This window comes from Aulostomus chinensis, chromosome 19, assembly GCF_037954235.1.
Source record: "Aulostomus chinensis isolate RoL2024-O1b breed Wild chromosome 19, RoL_Achi_v1.0, whole genome shotgun sequence".
Lineage (NCBI taxonomy): Eukaryota > Metazoa > Chordata > Actinopteri > Syngnathiformes > Aulostomidae > Aulostomus > Aulostomus chinensis.
The window spans coordinates 10,381,565-10,397,444 of NC_141338.1; the positions used below are offsets into that span (position 1 = coordinate 10,381,565).

General features: G+C 42.5%; 2 protein-coding genes across 11 annotated transcripts in view; one reads left to right on the forward strand and one right to left on the reverse strand.

The window, feature by feature from the left end:
• brd10 (bromodomain containing 10) lies at positions 1–12,478 on the forward strand. 6 transcript variants are annotated; one of them, XM_086188308.1, is made up of 11 exons: positions 292–835; positions 1,244–2,034; positions 3,775–3,975; positions 4,116–5,731; positions 5,960–6,021; positions 6,383–6,472; positions 6,575–6,690; positions 6,875–7,071; positions 7,257–9,293; positions 9,840–10,192; positions 11,147–12,478. In XM_086188308.1, exons 2-11 carry the CDS (start codon positions 1,337–1,339, stop codon positions 11,780–11,782), a joined length of 6,006 nt encoding a protein of 2,001 aa, XP_086044434.1. In that variant the 5' UTR covers positions 292–835; positions 1,244–1,336; the 3' UTR covers positions 11,783–12,478. The 6 variants fall into 6 exon arrangements, with proteins under 6 accessions (XP_086044431.1, XP_086044434.1, XP_086044428.1 ...); XM_086188305.1 differs by lacking the exon at positions 292–835 and adding an exon at positions 1–182 and having other exon boundaries at positions 9,840–12,478; XM_086188302.1 differs by having other exon boundaries at positions 293–835; positions 9,840–12,478.
• mlana (melan-A) overlaps positions 12,353–15,880 on the reverse strand; it is a 5,110-nt gene continuing 1,582 nt past the window's right edge. Inside the window, exons 3-8 of one of the 5 annotated variants that reach the window (XM_086188312.1) lie at positions 15,155–15,250; positions 14,746–14,778; positions 14,270–14,362; positions 13,989–14,085; positions 13,698–13,805; positions 12,353–12,806 (exon numbers count right to left, since the gene is read on the reverse strand). In XM_086188312.1, coding sequence (XP_086044438.1) covers positions 12,738–12,806; positions 13,698–13,805; positions 13,989–14,085; positions 14,270–14,358 — 363 coding nt within the window. In that variant the 5' untranslated portion in view covers positions 14,359–14,362; positions 14,746–14,778; positions 15,155–15,250 and the 3' untranslated portion in view covers positions 12,353–12,737. Of the gene's footprint in view, positions 12,807–13,697; positions 13,806–13,988; positions 14,086–14,269; positions 14,363–14,745; positions 14,779–15,154; positions 15,318–15,880 lie in introns of those variants that run through there. The other 4 variants (XM_086188313.1, XM_086188311.1, XM_086188310.1 and 1 more) reach the window with 4 other exon arrangements.

The window sequence follows — 15,880 nt, forward strand, 5'->3', positions numbered from 1 at the left end:
GACGTTATAGGGTCGTACACGAGGGACTCGCGCCATCTTGTGGTGAAATCTTAGATACGTGTGGCTCAAGTTCACAGTGCAGCATCTTATATAACTCACTGAAAGCTACTTGAACACTGAAGTTATGGATGAGGAATCCAAAATACCAAGATAGCTGCATGTTTGTCGTCCACAGCAGCTTGGTCAGTTATTTGAAACGGACTTGCAACCCTCTAATTCGAGAACTCTCAGCGAAATACTTTGATATAATTACAGTAAGGCTATTAATATTGTGTAAAGCGAATGACAGAATCAACTAGAAAATCAAAATAACAGTTTCGTGCGGCGCGGAATATGCTCTCTACGTCAGGTTACGCTCATTTGCATTGAGCGCACGCAGGGTGGAAGTCAAGTGGGCTGTTTTTTCTTCACGCAAGCCAGAGAAATCGGTTACCAGCGTTTAGCACACCCTACAAGGTTCAAACGATATTTGGCAATCGCCGCAAATTTGTCTCTAAAGTGAACCTAGTACTGTTTACTTGTCACAAGTCAACTTGCAAACCGAGCTGGTTAGCTGGATGGCTAGTGAAAATGAACTGTTATGCATTGTCGGACAATCAGTTAGTGTTCCTCCGGGTCTTTTAGGCATCTCTGACATCACTCCGTGCGCTGACGACATGGCATGTCTGCATAACTTTTTACCTAATTAACATTTGATCGCTAAAAATGTAACTATGGACAGCGAACGCAGCAATTGCAGGCCCCAGATTGGAGACAATAGCAAGCTAGCAAGCTGTGGTGGTTGCTAAGCTTGCTAAAGCTGGTGCGTGTCTGGAGCCGCACTGAAAACGTCGAGGTATGTGGTTAAACCTACTTGGCTCTCCCTCTGGTAGGTTTGCTGTGGTCTTATTTTGGCACCTGTCATTATAAGGGAGAGCAAAAACAAAGGTAGCGGAACAAACTTTAAATACTTTTAAGCTAGCTCGCTAAATGCTAACATAGCTAGCCAATGGTGCATGGAAAACGAAAAGTTTGCAAAGATCAGCCGGTTTGATAGGTAAAGTTTAGCCGCTGGTGATGTTGGCAAAATCACACGAAATAAAAGTATAAATAATTAAGGATGTGAGAACTTGTTGTGTGAGTACGACAGGAATTAAAATGTAAGTTAATATAAATTAGCAATGTTTGGTATGGGCACCTAATCTCTGCTCTCTTTGGCAACATGTTAAGCAATAAGGTTGTTTTTTTTTCTTTCTTGCTGCAGGTTTCCCTCAAGCCAAAATTATGGTGGACTGTTTTTTGCAACATCAAAGTTCACCCTAGGTGACACCTGTTACCTACTTCAGATTCCTGCATCATGGATCAGGTGGATAAGTCAAACCAAATCAGAGCAGCTTGTAGCCACCCGTTACCCAACCGCCCAGAATCAGCACCCCAGCAGTCCAGCTCCAGAACCATGGCTTCAGATTCCAGGTGGCTGAGCAGCAGCACTGACAAGGTCCTGGCTAGGACTGAGGACGGACTCAGTAATGGTGCCTGTGAAGTAGAGACTGTGGTAGCTTTACACTGTCTCGGTGACCCTGGAGAGTTTTCTGCTCAGGATGACCACCTTTCAATGAGCAATGATGGCATGTCAGAGTTCTCAAACAGTGACCTCTCACTGCCTGAAGTCTGCATCTCAACCAACAGCAATAGTTTTGAGGAGAATATGAACTATGAGGTGCAGCAAGCTTACAGGATATTCACTGGGTTTCTCTTGGACAAGCACAAAGGGGTCACCAGCACATTTCTCCAACCCATAGGACATCAGGACGTCCAACACGGCATTGGAGGGGTCTGTGGTCAGGGTCAGGCTCAGCTGAAACGGTCCATGTGTTTGCGGAGGATGGAGGAGAAGTTTATCTGCCAGCAGTATGAGACCATAACAGAGTTTGTTGCAGACTTCAGGCTGATGTTGGAGAACTGCTATCGCTACCACGGGGTGGACCACTGGATCTCCAAACAGGCTCAGAAGCTGGAAATAATGCTGGAGCAGAAACTCACATTACTATCCAGGTAAAAAAAAAATGTAATTACACTGTTAGGAATTTCTGTCTAAAATCCTACAGAATTGGGTGTTTTTAATGTCATGCATTATTTAATGTTGGTGAAAAAGAGAGTAAATGCAGTCTGTGAAAGGAATAAGTTCAAGTATTTTTATTGCAAGCTCCTATTGTACGAATGTAAACTGATAATGAGACTGCTGTGACACTATTCTGCAACTACCATCTTAATTGATTGCTATTATTGGTGTCACATCTCTGGGCTTTTCTCATGTGAGAATTTGCTGCTTTGCTGAGTTCAATGTTAAGTCAAGTGTGGACTGTTGAAAATTAACTATCCACTCAACAAAAGAAAACAATTTGAAGTTGCGTACTTGAGCTTTGAAAAGTAATGAATGTAGCACGTTAAGCTTTTTTTGTGATACCATATGATTATGAAAGTTTTCAGGAAAATAATCAACGGATAAATTGACATAGTTATGGAGAGGGAAAATATAACGCTTGATGTTTTATGTATGCATTGATCAAAACATGCTACAAATTAATGTAAGTGTATGACATTAACAGTATGCCAAAAAAAATGACAATTGGGTTATTAGCAACCCCCCCCCCCCCTTTAAACTGAGTAGGTCATCACAAGACTGATCAAATCATTCAGATCTTGAAAAATAACCAAAGTGTTTCCACCACTGAAATTCATCTGGTATCAAACAAGCATTATTGGTGCAGCCTCACCTACATAATGCCTCTAGCCAACAGGAGACAGTCACCTGACTCCAGTACAAGAGAATACTGGTGAATGTAATGGAAAAATAAGTGACTGGAAAGTACAGTAAATATAAATAATAAGAGACAAAAACAACAAGTTTACATTAAGAGAATGACAGTAAAATGTAACATAGTATAGAATCTAATGTGATATAGTCTTCCTATGCTTGACCCAGTCAGGTTGTGACCTCTGTGGGGACTACTGGCATGTAAGCAGCTTCTCTCAGGTGAACTGTCTGTGACCGGAGCTTTAGCTGTGAGTCTCTGGTCTTAGGTGGTCACAGCAGATGAATGATCCTAAACTGGTGTTGTGATTTACTGTAGTGCCAAACTGCTGAAACGGATTTCCAGTGTTGAAAATTCAACGCAGCAGAATCAATTTGCTGACCTCACATGCCAGCTTGCACTTTTCCCTATTGCCTTCTCGCTGTTGATTTGTGGCATTGTGACATTTGTGATGTGTGACAAATCTGGAGGATTTTGGGCAGCCTTTTATTGACTCCATCATAAGGAACACCGGTGCTTTTAGTAAGCACTTTGATTCTCAGCAGCTGTACAAGAAAGAGCTTGGTGCAGACGAAATGCTCGCTATCAGTGACATAGACAAATTTGGATTAGAATTTAAAAGACAGAGGTTCTGTAAACTGTCAGAAAAAAAAGTTCTTGAGGTAATCACATCTAGAATGGCTGCAGAATAAAAGTGTTTATACTTTTGTTAAGTGTCTCAGTTGGAGCCCTTTTTCTGAGAAAATGTTCAGCTTCAATTTATGATGCCAGAGTTATCTGATTATTGATTTATTGATCAAAGTTTTCTCAGATACACCACAATTATATAAAACGAAATTGGTCTGACCGTGGTTAGTGTTGAAATCCAGATGTTATTTCCTGCTACTCCACTGTCAGGAATGTGTGTCAACAGCTGTGGTTAATCATCTTTTATCACATTATAACATCAATATTTTTCTCTCTTAATATATTAAATTAGGACTCTTCGAGAAAAGACAACTTTGGCTGTGACTTCTAAAGGACGTTTTGGCGCAGAGGAGGATCGAGGCTCGGGGGGCACTTCGACAAGGAGGAGATTGGCCCCTCGTAGCCTAGCTACCATCACTGTTGGTGGGCATGAGTCCATCATGGTCCAGACCCTTCGGCTGGAAGAACAACAGAGGGCCAAAGAAGAGAAGAGGTAAATAAGTATTTTAAAGAAAAGATTAAAGTTCGTTGTCGTAAGTTTATTTTTAATTAGGCAAAAGATTGCATGACATTTGTTATAGTTGTGTGTGAAAGGAATTCAGTTTTATTGTTTGTTTGTTTGCTTTTTTTCAGGCAACGTGAGCTAGAGAAAAAAGAAGCAGAGGAAATGTCAGCAAAGGAGGTGGAAGAGTGGGAGCAGAGCTTGTTGTCACAGGCATCCCCCCACACTGTGGACACTCTTTGGGAGCTCCCTGCTATAGGTCACTTCCTCTGCCTGGCTCAAACGGCACTTAACCTCCCAGAGATTGTATTTTTTGAGCTGGAACGCTGCTTGTTGATGCCCCGCTGCAGCATCCTCCTTTCCAAAATCATGTCTTCCCTCCTGTCCCAGTCACAAAAGAGAGCCACTCTGCAACGCCGGCCTGCCCTTCCTTATCGCCGCTGGGAATCGGAGCTCAGGCAGCGGGTTATGGGCTGGTATCGAGCCGTTGGTAGTGCCCGTGATCAGCCAGGTCGGGCCGAGCAGCTGGGACTGTGTCACCAGTTTTTCAGCAACCTGGGTGAGGTCAGCCCTTTGGAGGAGAAACCCTTTCATTTGCTGCCATTCTACCAGCGTGTGTGGCTTCTCAAAGGACTCTGTGATCACGTTTATGAGACACAGAAGGATGTGCAGGATGCTGTACTGGCCCAGCCCATCCATGAATGTAGGGAGTCCATTTTGGGCTATGACAGCAAGGAGAATGCTTATATACATTTCCCACATTTCTGTGGTGCTGACCTGAGGATCTATTGCCAGAGCCCCAGCACACCCCCAGCTTTTCCTTTCCCTTCTCTTTGGGTGAGAAGTGTTGAAGTAGAGCCAGGAACAGAGGAGGAGGAGTCAGATGGAATGAAGGATGAGGGGGATAAAAGTGATCGGGGATGTCATGGAGGCTCCATGGACACGGGAGAGTCTGATGACCTTGGGAAGGGGAAAACAGACACATTTATGTTTTTTAAAAGGGAAAATGGGGATGGAGAGGAAGATGATGAAAGTTTTAGATTGTGGTCAGTGAAGAAGAAGATGGGGTTTGAATCAGGGTCCTCTGATGGAGAATCTTCTGAAGACTCTAAATTGGACCTCATGCTTCATACTAATTCATTGTCCCTTTCACATACAAGTCCTGTTAGGGGAAGAACAGTTTTTAAGCAAGAGACCATAGAGTTGGGGCATCAATCCAAAATACTAAAGCAGGAGCAGGGATTTTCGTTGGGCTCAGTTCGCATCATTAAGGCAGAAACACAAGAGCCTTGTCTGAGTGTGGGGGAGCATAGCTACACTGGACGGTCTCCTGCTCGCTCTATGAATGTGGCCTCCCCACCCAAACCATTGGGGATCAAAATGGAAGGAGAAGGTCCCAGCCAGGGACACCACAGGTCTTCCTGTTTGGAATGTTGTAGAAGCCAAACTAGTAAAGTTAAATCAGTACAGCATGGCTGCTCCTGCAGCACACCGGGGTTAGCTGCACAGTCTTCTGATAGCACTCGAAACTCAAGTGAAGAGAGGGTCATTGACAGAATCTGGACTAAAAAAAAAAAGTGGAAGAAAAAGCGAGGGAGGGAACAGCTGCGGGGGGTGAAAAGAGAGAACAAGCAGCTGCAGCACACAGACAGGATGAGGCTGTACCCAGCTGAGGGTGCCAAGTCAGCAGTGCAGAGAGTGACCACAACGATCAAGAGGAAAGACAAGAAGAAAAAACGTAAAACAGGTGAGGAAAGGACTCATGTTGATGTTTGGCCCTGATCAAATCTGGCATTAACAAGCATCTTGGCTTATCCAACCAAATGTGTTTATCTCTGCCCACTGGGAATGGATTGGATCACCTGAGACGCATGCCAGTGCGAAACGGAATAATTCTTGTGTGTTGTTTTTTTTTTGTGGCACTGTATAAGTAAAAGTGGATTAATGCAGTTGTCATGTATTTTATTGTCTACAGAAAAAAAAACTGAATCTACCAAGAAAATTAAAGATGAACCTCCAGTTGAGCCATCATTTAAGGTAGTCACACTAATTTTGAAGTTCACTCGTGTTTTAAATTGTATTAACATAGTACTCAGTCTAGCCATATGCGAGTATTTTACAGTCTAAAAGACCCCCTCCTCAAACACAAAAAACCTCAGTAGATACTGTAATGTGTGTCTTACAATGTTTGTGCAGAAAATCTATATAATTAGACTATATGATAATTAATTACCACATTCAAATGCCTCCTATTCTTTCCCCTCATAAAAAAATCCAGATTACATGAATGTACAAAAAAATGTTCTTTCACATTGAACGCTGGACACAAAATGACTCCTACCTCTCCCACCAACATCAGTTTTGACTGTTTCTTTCTTACTTGATTCATCCTCTGCAGTTGGTGTGCACCAGTCTTGAAGAGTTGCGAGAGCTGATCAGCAAGACAGAGGATGAGCTTGATGACCTGGAGAGCACCAAAAAGAGATTGGTAGGTGACAATCAAATTCTCCAAATGAGAAAACAATATTCTCAATTGTTTGGTCACATTAAAGTGTTTGTTATTTGATCTTTCACCTCACTGAATTGGCAGGGCCGTTGGTACTACAGAAGAGAAGCAGTAAAAGACCTCCACAGCACTCTTATCAGATTACTGAATGAGCTTTCACCCTGGGAACCCAAACTTCTTAAGGCTTATCATAGGAACAGGTATGATTGTATCAAACTTTCTTTATGTTTTTTTTCTTATCAAAGACATGTTCTATTATTACTTGTGGGCTCAGATGACCAGTGCAAAGCAGAATGACTGAAACTTTGATTTTCAAGCTTTCATATCATGATTATTGGAATAGAAATTCCTGCTCCTGTATTTCCACCCTTGCTTCCATACCAGGCTTCGATTGAAGAAAGAATTTGATGATTTCAAGAAACATCCAGAGTTCAATAACTTTGTGCGTGAGGAGTGTGTGTCATCGTCGTCATCATCAGATGATGATGAAGAGAGTGGTTTAGGGAAGGAGGTGTGTTCATTGGATCAATATAGAAGATCAGAAGAGGAAGATGTAGTTCCCAGAGGTCTTTGGAGTGGAGGTAATCTAATTAGCATAGAATCTAAAGTGTAATATATTGATAAAGCGTAAGATGGTGTATTCCTGCTCCTGAAGTCTGCAGTGCTATTAAATGATACAACTGAAAGCTGATGTCATAATGAAATGTATGTACAGATGACTAATTGATTTGCGCATCCCTAATAGACAACTCTGATTTGTTCTCAGCAAGCACCAGGGAGTTTGTTGCAGAGTCTGCTGGAGAGAGAACAGTGACCTGTGTTGCTCCCAACCACCAAAAACACCATTTGGACAGTACAGAGAAAGTCACCAGGCTTCTTCCAGGATTTCAAACTGGCAGCAGTAACATTTCTACCCCAGAGTCTGGGCCACCGTTAAGCTCTGACCTGATCTCATCAAATCCATCCAGAGATGCAAACTCATCATGGGCAGCAAGGATACCAGCCCAGGCTTCCCTATCACCCAGACTCCCCATTCTTCACCCCACCACTGGACTACCTAAGGGCTACACGCCCATCCCCACCCTGCTGGCTAAGAGTGTGGGAAACAAAGTGACCTTAATGAAACGGCCTGTTGATATCTCAGGGGTGAACAACAAAGAGAGACGGAGCAAGGGGTCATCTTTGGGTCTTCTGCCTACCTCTGCAATGGCTACCACAAAACTTTCAAAAGCACAAAGTACTCTTTGCAGTTCCCAACAGAACTCTCAACAATTGCAGGTACATGGACAACAACAAACACAAGTACTTAGACAGCCGGGAATGGCCCCAGTGACCACAGCTCTTCTTAAATCACTGCCGGCTAAAACAACAGAGTCTATACCAAAAAGTCCTGTCCAAGTGGTGTACAAGGTTCCAGAGGGGTTGGGTCAACTTGTAAGGAAAGATAGCAGCAGCCCAGTCAAGATTTCGGTGCATCCTGTCCTGGACCAGAGCAGTGGAGAGAAAATCAAGCAACAAGTGGTGATTCTGCCCTCTAACCTTCTCATTCACAAATCTGAGGAAAGGGTATCTTCTTTACATCAACAGTCAAAGGGTATTCAGGTCCCAGTCTCTAAAGTGGCAAGCCCTGTGTGTATGTCCACCAATGTGCCTGGGTTCTCCATTCCTGAAAATAGAATCCCTGTTCAGCAAGTAGCTCCTCTGAAAGACACAACCGTGAGGACCCCCTCTCCTTCTGTTTCTCCTTGTCTCCATGGGACTCTGAACAGCGCAGGTTTAAAGGGAGCACAAGTTTGTAGTCCCCAAGCTAACACACCACAGGGCGTCACGCCTAATCCCTCATCCATCGTAATGCCTAACACTTCAGCTTCAACGATATCTGTAAAGTCTACAGACCCCAAACAGGAGCTAAAGACTGTGTGCATTCGTGACTCTCAGTCCATTTTAGTAACAACAAGAGGAGGCAACACCGGCATCGTCAAAGTTCAGACATCCTCAGACCAGAATGCACTTGGTTGTCTGCCTACTAGTCCTGTCATCACCATCTCACCTCAGTTTAAAGCCTTCCTCGTATCCAAATCATCACCGACTACTTCTGCACCCTCTCGTACCCCCCCTTGCACCATCCCAGCCGTGGCAAGTATGTCAGTAGCCCAACCTCAGAAGCATGTTACTGCAGTATTAAAGCCCCCCTCCACAGTTACAGCTCCTGTGGTCACTGCATTCACTGGTAGCATTCCTGTTACTGTGCCAGGTAGCCAGACTACAGGGACTAGTGTGGCTTTAAGTCAAGGCTTGAAAAACTCACTAGGTTCTACAGTTACAACGAAGATTGGCCAGCTACCACAGACAGCAGCTGCTGCTTCATTAGTAAAAAGCACTTTTGTCCCATCAGTAAGTACTTCAAGTGTTCCTCAAGTTCTCACACAAGCTGAGTTCATTAGTAAGTCTGGTGTGAAACGGGCCTGTACAGATGAGGGACCCCAAGTTACTAAATTCATCCTGGTTACCCCCTCTTCTTCCTCAGCCTCAAATGTAGCGGTATCAAAAGACGCACTCTCTCCCACAAAGTCGTCACCTCTTAATCCAAGAGTCATGTTCATCAACCAGCCTGCTGCAACATCATCTACCACATTTGTAGGAAGTGTTACAAAGCAGCCCGTAACAACCGGTGCTGGCGGACAGCTGCTGACCACGTCATTATCAAGTCAAACTCTGAAAACAGGATTAAGCCTTAGCCAGCCTGCTGGTAATGTCAACTCACAGGCATTGTCCAAGAGCAAGAACATCACCTTGCCTACAGGTGGGTTTGATTGGTGCAATATTTCATTGGAATTCTCATAAATCTGCTGTACGTCAAGTTTGATGTATTCGTTTTACACCAGAGCAGTATTAATTAATACATGTAAACCCTTACTTAAGTTTACTTAGTATGGGGTTTTTATTAATTATAAGAAAATACCATGTTTTCATGTGAAAGTGAATTCATAAAGCTTTGCATGAATGGATGCATGAAGCATAATCATGATAAACTTAACCTTATGAATAAATTAGTGTATTTGTGTGAGCATCTTCCGTACAGGTTACCTTTAATGCAACCCATTCTTACCTGGGTTCAGCACATTAAATTCTTGTAGAAAAAACAAACTAAAAAGCCACAGCCAAAACAATGCACTTCCGAAGATAAGGAAACTGTAATTTTTAGTGAACGGAAAGCTTCAAATGATACATTAAGTCATTAATAATCATATATCACATATGGTCCTGTTATTGATTGAAATGATTTTTCATGCAGATATTCTATACAGACAATGATGCACAAATAAATATCTTTATCTTGTGTCTGCAGGGGTTCAAATCCAGTTAGGGAAGACAACAACCATTGGGCAGACTGTTGGTACCCTGTCACATACCCCTTCCAAAGGCAAACCAATGTCTGCCTCATATACTGGATGTTCACCAGCAACCACTACACAACTGGTCCCGTTCACAAGTTCAAACACCATCACAAGCTGTCCATCCCAGCTTGCCTCACAAGCTACGCTTACCAGCAACTCTCAACTCCAGGGTATCCTTTCCTTTACCGTTGTCTCCCAAAAAGGCTCTTCCACATGTACTGCTGCCACTTTGCCTGCTGCAAACATGATAAAGAAGGACCCAGGTCTTCCCACAGGTGTACTGCTCAGCAGCTCTCCTGCTCAGGTAACCACTACCGTGCAGAGTAGTCCAGCCAAAATCCCCGCAACTACCTGGCAGCCCCCAAATATCCAGAGCAGCTTCAATAAGGAAACCACCTCCATTGTATCTTCCTTGCAATCTTCTCTCAATAAAAATCAAACCCCTATCTCCTTAGCAGCAACCACCTTAACCCCGTTCACCACCTCTGCAACTGGCACAGTCCAACAGAGGATAGTCATCAACACCTCTACGCCCCTTGCTGCTGGCACACAGATCTTTCTTAATAATACAAGATTTGTAGTCCCTCCCCATGGTTTAGGTCCAGGCAGTCATGTGCTTATCATCTCGAGTCCTGCACCGCAAAAAGTGCCTAGTGTCAGTGCTACAGGTATTGGATCAACAGTACCTGTCCAAGGGGTAAGCCATGCCTCTGTAGCCCCTCGAGCACCGGTATTACCCCAGTGCCCAGCCAGGCTACCAGGTGTGCCACCTATTAATTCCCCTGTTGTAGCATGCAAACCTGCTATGGGTCCTTCATTGCTAGCAACAACTCCCAGTGTTATGCCAGTCCAGCTAACAGGAACAACTTGCCTGGGTTCAGCATTGTTACCCAGTAACACAAGTGTAGTCTCTGCTCTGCCCAGATTGCCAACTTCACTGGTTGGCAACTTTGTATCCCCTACTGTAAGTATCCCCACACTCGTCACATCTCCATGTCTGTCAAACAGCCTACCTGCCCAAGTTTCTCCAATGATAACCAGTTCCCCTGGTTTTGGTTCAGACGTGACGGCAACTGGATTAGCTGCTGGTACTCGAGCGGAATGTTCACCCCTCCTTTCATCTGCAATAGCACCCCCTTTACCTAGATTGTCAGCACTTACATCCTCCTCACCTGTTCTACCCACCCCTTTAGTGACTACCCTGCCCACCCCAGTTACACTATGTGCACCACATTTACATTCTCTTCCTGACCAGCAGGGCAACCCTGGATCCAGCCTGGATCCAGCTGTACAGCCACAACCAACAGGCAGGACTGTAGCACCCTCTACTGCTCCATCACAGTCTTTTGTACCGATCGGTCTTGGCATCACATCAGTCAAAAAACAGGTGCCCACAGTCATGCAACCAGTGGTTTCTGGTACTCGGACACAAGTATTGCCAACAGTGGCTGTCTCACCTATTATAAGCACAGTGTCTAGGATGCAGAAACTGCCGATTGCAACTGTTCAGCCCATTGGAAGCACTGTCAATGTATTTGAAACGGCACCCGTGGTGACCACACCTCCATCCAGCAGCTCCGTGTTACCGGCTCAACCAGTCACATCCCTAAAGACAAACAACACCATCCACCAACCTGCACTTCTAGCTAATCAAGCACTGGGAAAGCAATCTCTGCAGACATCAGCTTCAGGTTTGCATAACAATGTAGCATCCAAGCTACTAATTAGTCCTGATGGTGCTGTTTTGAGTACAGTCCGGTGTCAGGTCAGCCCAGCAGAGTTAACCGCCTGTCCCAAACCACTGGCTGCACTTATGGTTTCCCCCAACAGTTCCACTGGAGCACTAGAAACACATGATTCCTCTTTGCATCCTTCGCAAGCAGACACAAAGTGAAGCAGAAAGCCATGAGCAAGATATGTGAGGATTCAGACTCCATTTTTCAGCTGCTTAGTTTTGCCAGTGCCCATATTCATTGCTTGTGCTAATCCTAGGTTTCTGAAAACAGCTCTCCAACTGTAGTTTGACTCATAGATTTGATGTAGGTTAATACCGGTTAGGTAATCTTATTGATAAAACTTTATGCTTAATCGGACTGACTGGAAATGTAAACTGTGAGGGTTTTCTTAATTGAAAACTATTGAGGTTGCCTTGTGATGAATGTTATAGACTCCTTACTTCATGGTTTTTAACTTCATGGCCAGTAATGATAACTCTTAATGAATGAATACTGATGAATAGGTACTACTATTAGATACTGATTCAAGAGGTAAATATTGGGGTACTGTTCATTAGTACACTTTGCTCTACTTTAACTGTGATAGTACAATACAACTGTCTTTATTCAGATTCTGTCACTGTCCTTTTTTTTTCCCTGGTAAGTAACAGTTTGACAACTACATTTTATTTTTTAGAAATGTAAATAACTAGATAAATTTATACTACATGTTTGAGCCCATATAAAATGTTTTGCAGTCACATTTATTTATTTTTACCATATAGATTTTTCAAGAAAAATTTACTAGGTACATTTTCATTGAATAAATGTGGACATTACAGCATGGAAATAAACAATGCATCTGTCCCCAGCAATGTGTTTGAGTTTCTTATATACAGGCTTCTTGTGAAATTATTTTTATTATTGAAACAACTTATGTACATCGTTTTCATGCATGTAAATAATTTTACTAAGAGAAAAATAGTTTCATTTGTTGGTATAGTTAATTATGAAGGAATAGGAATCATGACAGTACCATTAGATTAAATAACAGACTACAAACAAAGTTGTGAGGGTTTTGTCCCAGATTCTCCTGTCTTCTTTGGCCATCTGTGTGTCCTCTGAAGAAGTCCTTCAAGGGGAGTAGGGAGGCGGCAGTGGCCCGGAGGAGATCTTTTCATAGGCTGGAGGAGCATTAGGAACCTGGAGAAGATGGAAAATATAAATGTAAAACAGCAACTCCTAAACTCATTGTTCCTGGAATGTGAGATATCTAATAATCCTGGGATCTCTATCAGTGCACTCAGTACTGATTACAGCATTGGTGAATAACTCTTTAAATCCTGGTCCTCATTTCAACTTTCTGTATTAGTGGATGGAATTTTTGTCGGAATTGTGCAAACAAAAGTTTAATTTGAAAATATAACAGTGCTATAGTGATAAGTGGCAAAAATGCATCAATGCGAGTACAAAAGTTTTGTTTTGGTTGCTGCTGTTGAGCTGAGTCATGGATGGGTACTGTCTGTATCGGCTGGTCTCAAGCCAATAGTGCAAGCCCCGCCCACCAGAGTCACACTAACAGCAAGGAAACATTTGGATTTTGAACAAAGCATTAAGAATTCTCAAAGGAAAGTTATGGATCATAACCACAAATATATTTTACTTGCAATAAGAATTTGGAATGTAATTCTGATCTCAAAACTTAAAAAAAAAAAAAACAACCTTTTCTGTGAGATTGCACTGCAGGGATACACTTGTGAACTCACGGTAACTCTTCACTTTGCTTTCACACATCATTAGGAATCAAACATTTCAAATACACCCCAGTCTGCTGACATAATAATCTCTGCTTTCAGACAGCCATCGCATTAGTTTCACGTGCTCTACACTATTCAGAGCCACCTTGAGGCTTTTGTCCTCAATAAGAACCCTGTTACAGACTTCAGATTGTACAGACTTTGAGTCTGCACTCTTGTCATTAACTGCTTGTGCAATGATCACTCTCTCTTTGCAAGATAAATATCTCTTGAATTTGGGGCACAGAAAGCAGCCTAAACCAGTTCAGTACTTCTAGTTTACTTCCTATGAGCTCACCACAGATTGGAAGCTGCCAAAATCAGTGAGAGCCATCTTGTTTTCTGCTGAAGGCCCAGCCTCTGAGTACTGGCCTCCTGTAAAACCTGGTGACCCTGACCTGGGGCTCTGCAGGAGACACAGAAGGATGAGAAAAACAGTGGAAAGTGAGGACAGAGTGACATGTAGGGGCACAAGAGGAAACCAGGGTGAAAATAATGACACCTCTGATGTTTTACATAAACACTCAGTGAAGTAATTGTAGATAAAACATCAATTCAATGTGATCCAGAAGATATACCATTGCCTCACCCTGATTATTTTGTAGCCACTTCTTTTCTTGAAATACCAGCAGCCCAGGATTAGGAGAGCTGCCAGGATGACCACAAGCAGAACTATGCCTACTGCTCTGGAGTACACAACACAATTCACAACAACAAAAATCACTTAGCGACAAATTTAGTGAAATACATCAAATCAGCAAAAGGAGAAACAGACATTAATTTTTTGGATCCAAAAAAAGCTGATTGGGACGGTGAAGGTCTACCTTTACATTTGTGAATTGTGAATATGAATAAAACAGATACACATACTCCTCAGCTCTGACGTATCCCCGTCTGCTGGTTGCAAAATAAATGTTGAAATCTCCTCGAGGCATCCCGTCTGTATGATTGCAACGCATCAAGCTGAAAGCAAACACAGTGTCCTTTCATCGGATTTAGTGCTGAAACATAATGACTATTTTTAATACTCACACAGTGTCCAACTCACTCTCCCTATCCCCTTTGATTGTGCAAGTGAACTTCAAAAATAGATGCAAAGTTCAGATATTGAGCTCTAAAATCAACCTTAAATCTGACAGTTCCAAGGCAATACATGGGCAGGAGTTTTATGGTACAATAAACACATATTTGTTTGAATAAATCTGTATTTGTTCCTCAGGACTTGCCCTGATTTATTGTAGACTAATGAGAAATCACAGGTTTCACTCCTTGATCAAGCCTTCTCTTCATTTTCTACAATTCTAGAATTTCATTTGGCTGACGCTTTTGACTCCAAAGCAACGTACAAGGCAAGCAAGAACGTAGACTGGAGGGACAACCTGAGTACGAAAAAAAAAAAAAAAAAAGCATTATTCAGTATTTTGTAAGTTATTGCTCAAATGCAATGCTTTGCATAGAAACGTCTTGGTAGTCTAAGAATTAACAGGTTTTTGATACAGGCTTTAAAACGGTCATTGTAGCCAAATATGATCCTAATTGGTGACATCGTCACTTGTTGCTGTAGCAGTAAATGTCTAAAATGTCACCTAACGCCAGTCAGGCAGCTTCAATTCTTGCCATCTAATGAGAATACAACTTGCGAGTGTGACTTCAGTTGACTTCAATTAAAACGGCCAACTCCGCTGCTCTACACTGTCTACCATTATAAGCGAACATCTCTGCCAGAATAAAGGGATTAACAGTAAATTATCTTACCAAATTGGATAATTGAATTGGAGACAGCAGCTCCTCTAGCTAATGTCTTCTCTCCAACTCCGGCTGGACTTTTGTGTTATTTCACAGCTCAAATATCTGGAAAGGAGAGAGGGGCAGAAAAGAAACCCTCATGACCGTCACGGGTTAGAGGCTCATGGTTAAACCCATTGAAGCGGAGTAATTACCGTGAAACCCCGCGGCCGTAAACGCAACATTATTATCCACTCGTGAAACTACAGGAGTCAGCTGCTGCCTTTTCATATGAATGTGGACGGTATTGTTATTAACAAATCCCTTTATCTGATAGCTTAGGCCTGTAGTAACAACTTCAACTATGTTAAAATAATCACCTATTCACGCTGATCTAAAGAAGTTTAGGTTTCTTATAAAAAAAAATGACCCTTGCTCAGTTTAAGAATCAAGACGTTCTCTGCTGATCGTAAGCGCAGCATTTTTTTTTAAAGGCCGAATAATAACTTGCATTCACAAGATGAAAGCTTGATTATGCATGAATGGCCCTCAACAGTAGTGCCAATTCATGAGGAGACATTTTAATTTTGCTACCATGTGTAGTAGATTTAAAACAGATTACCAGTAAAATAGTAATCAGTTTCAAAGCAATGCCAGCCCAAATGGAAATGTATCTCAGCGCAATTTTTTTCCCCAGTGTATTCATTTTTTTGTTCATAAGTTGCAGTGTAAACATTTTATATAAAAATAATAGGA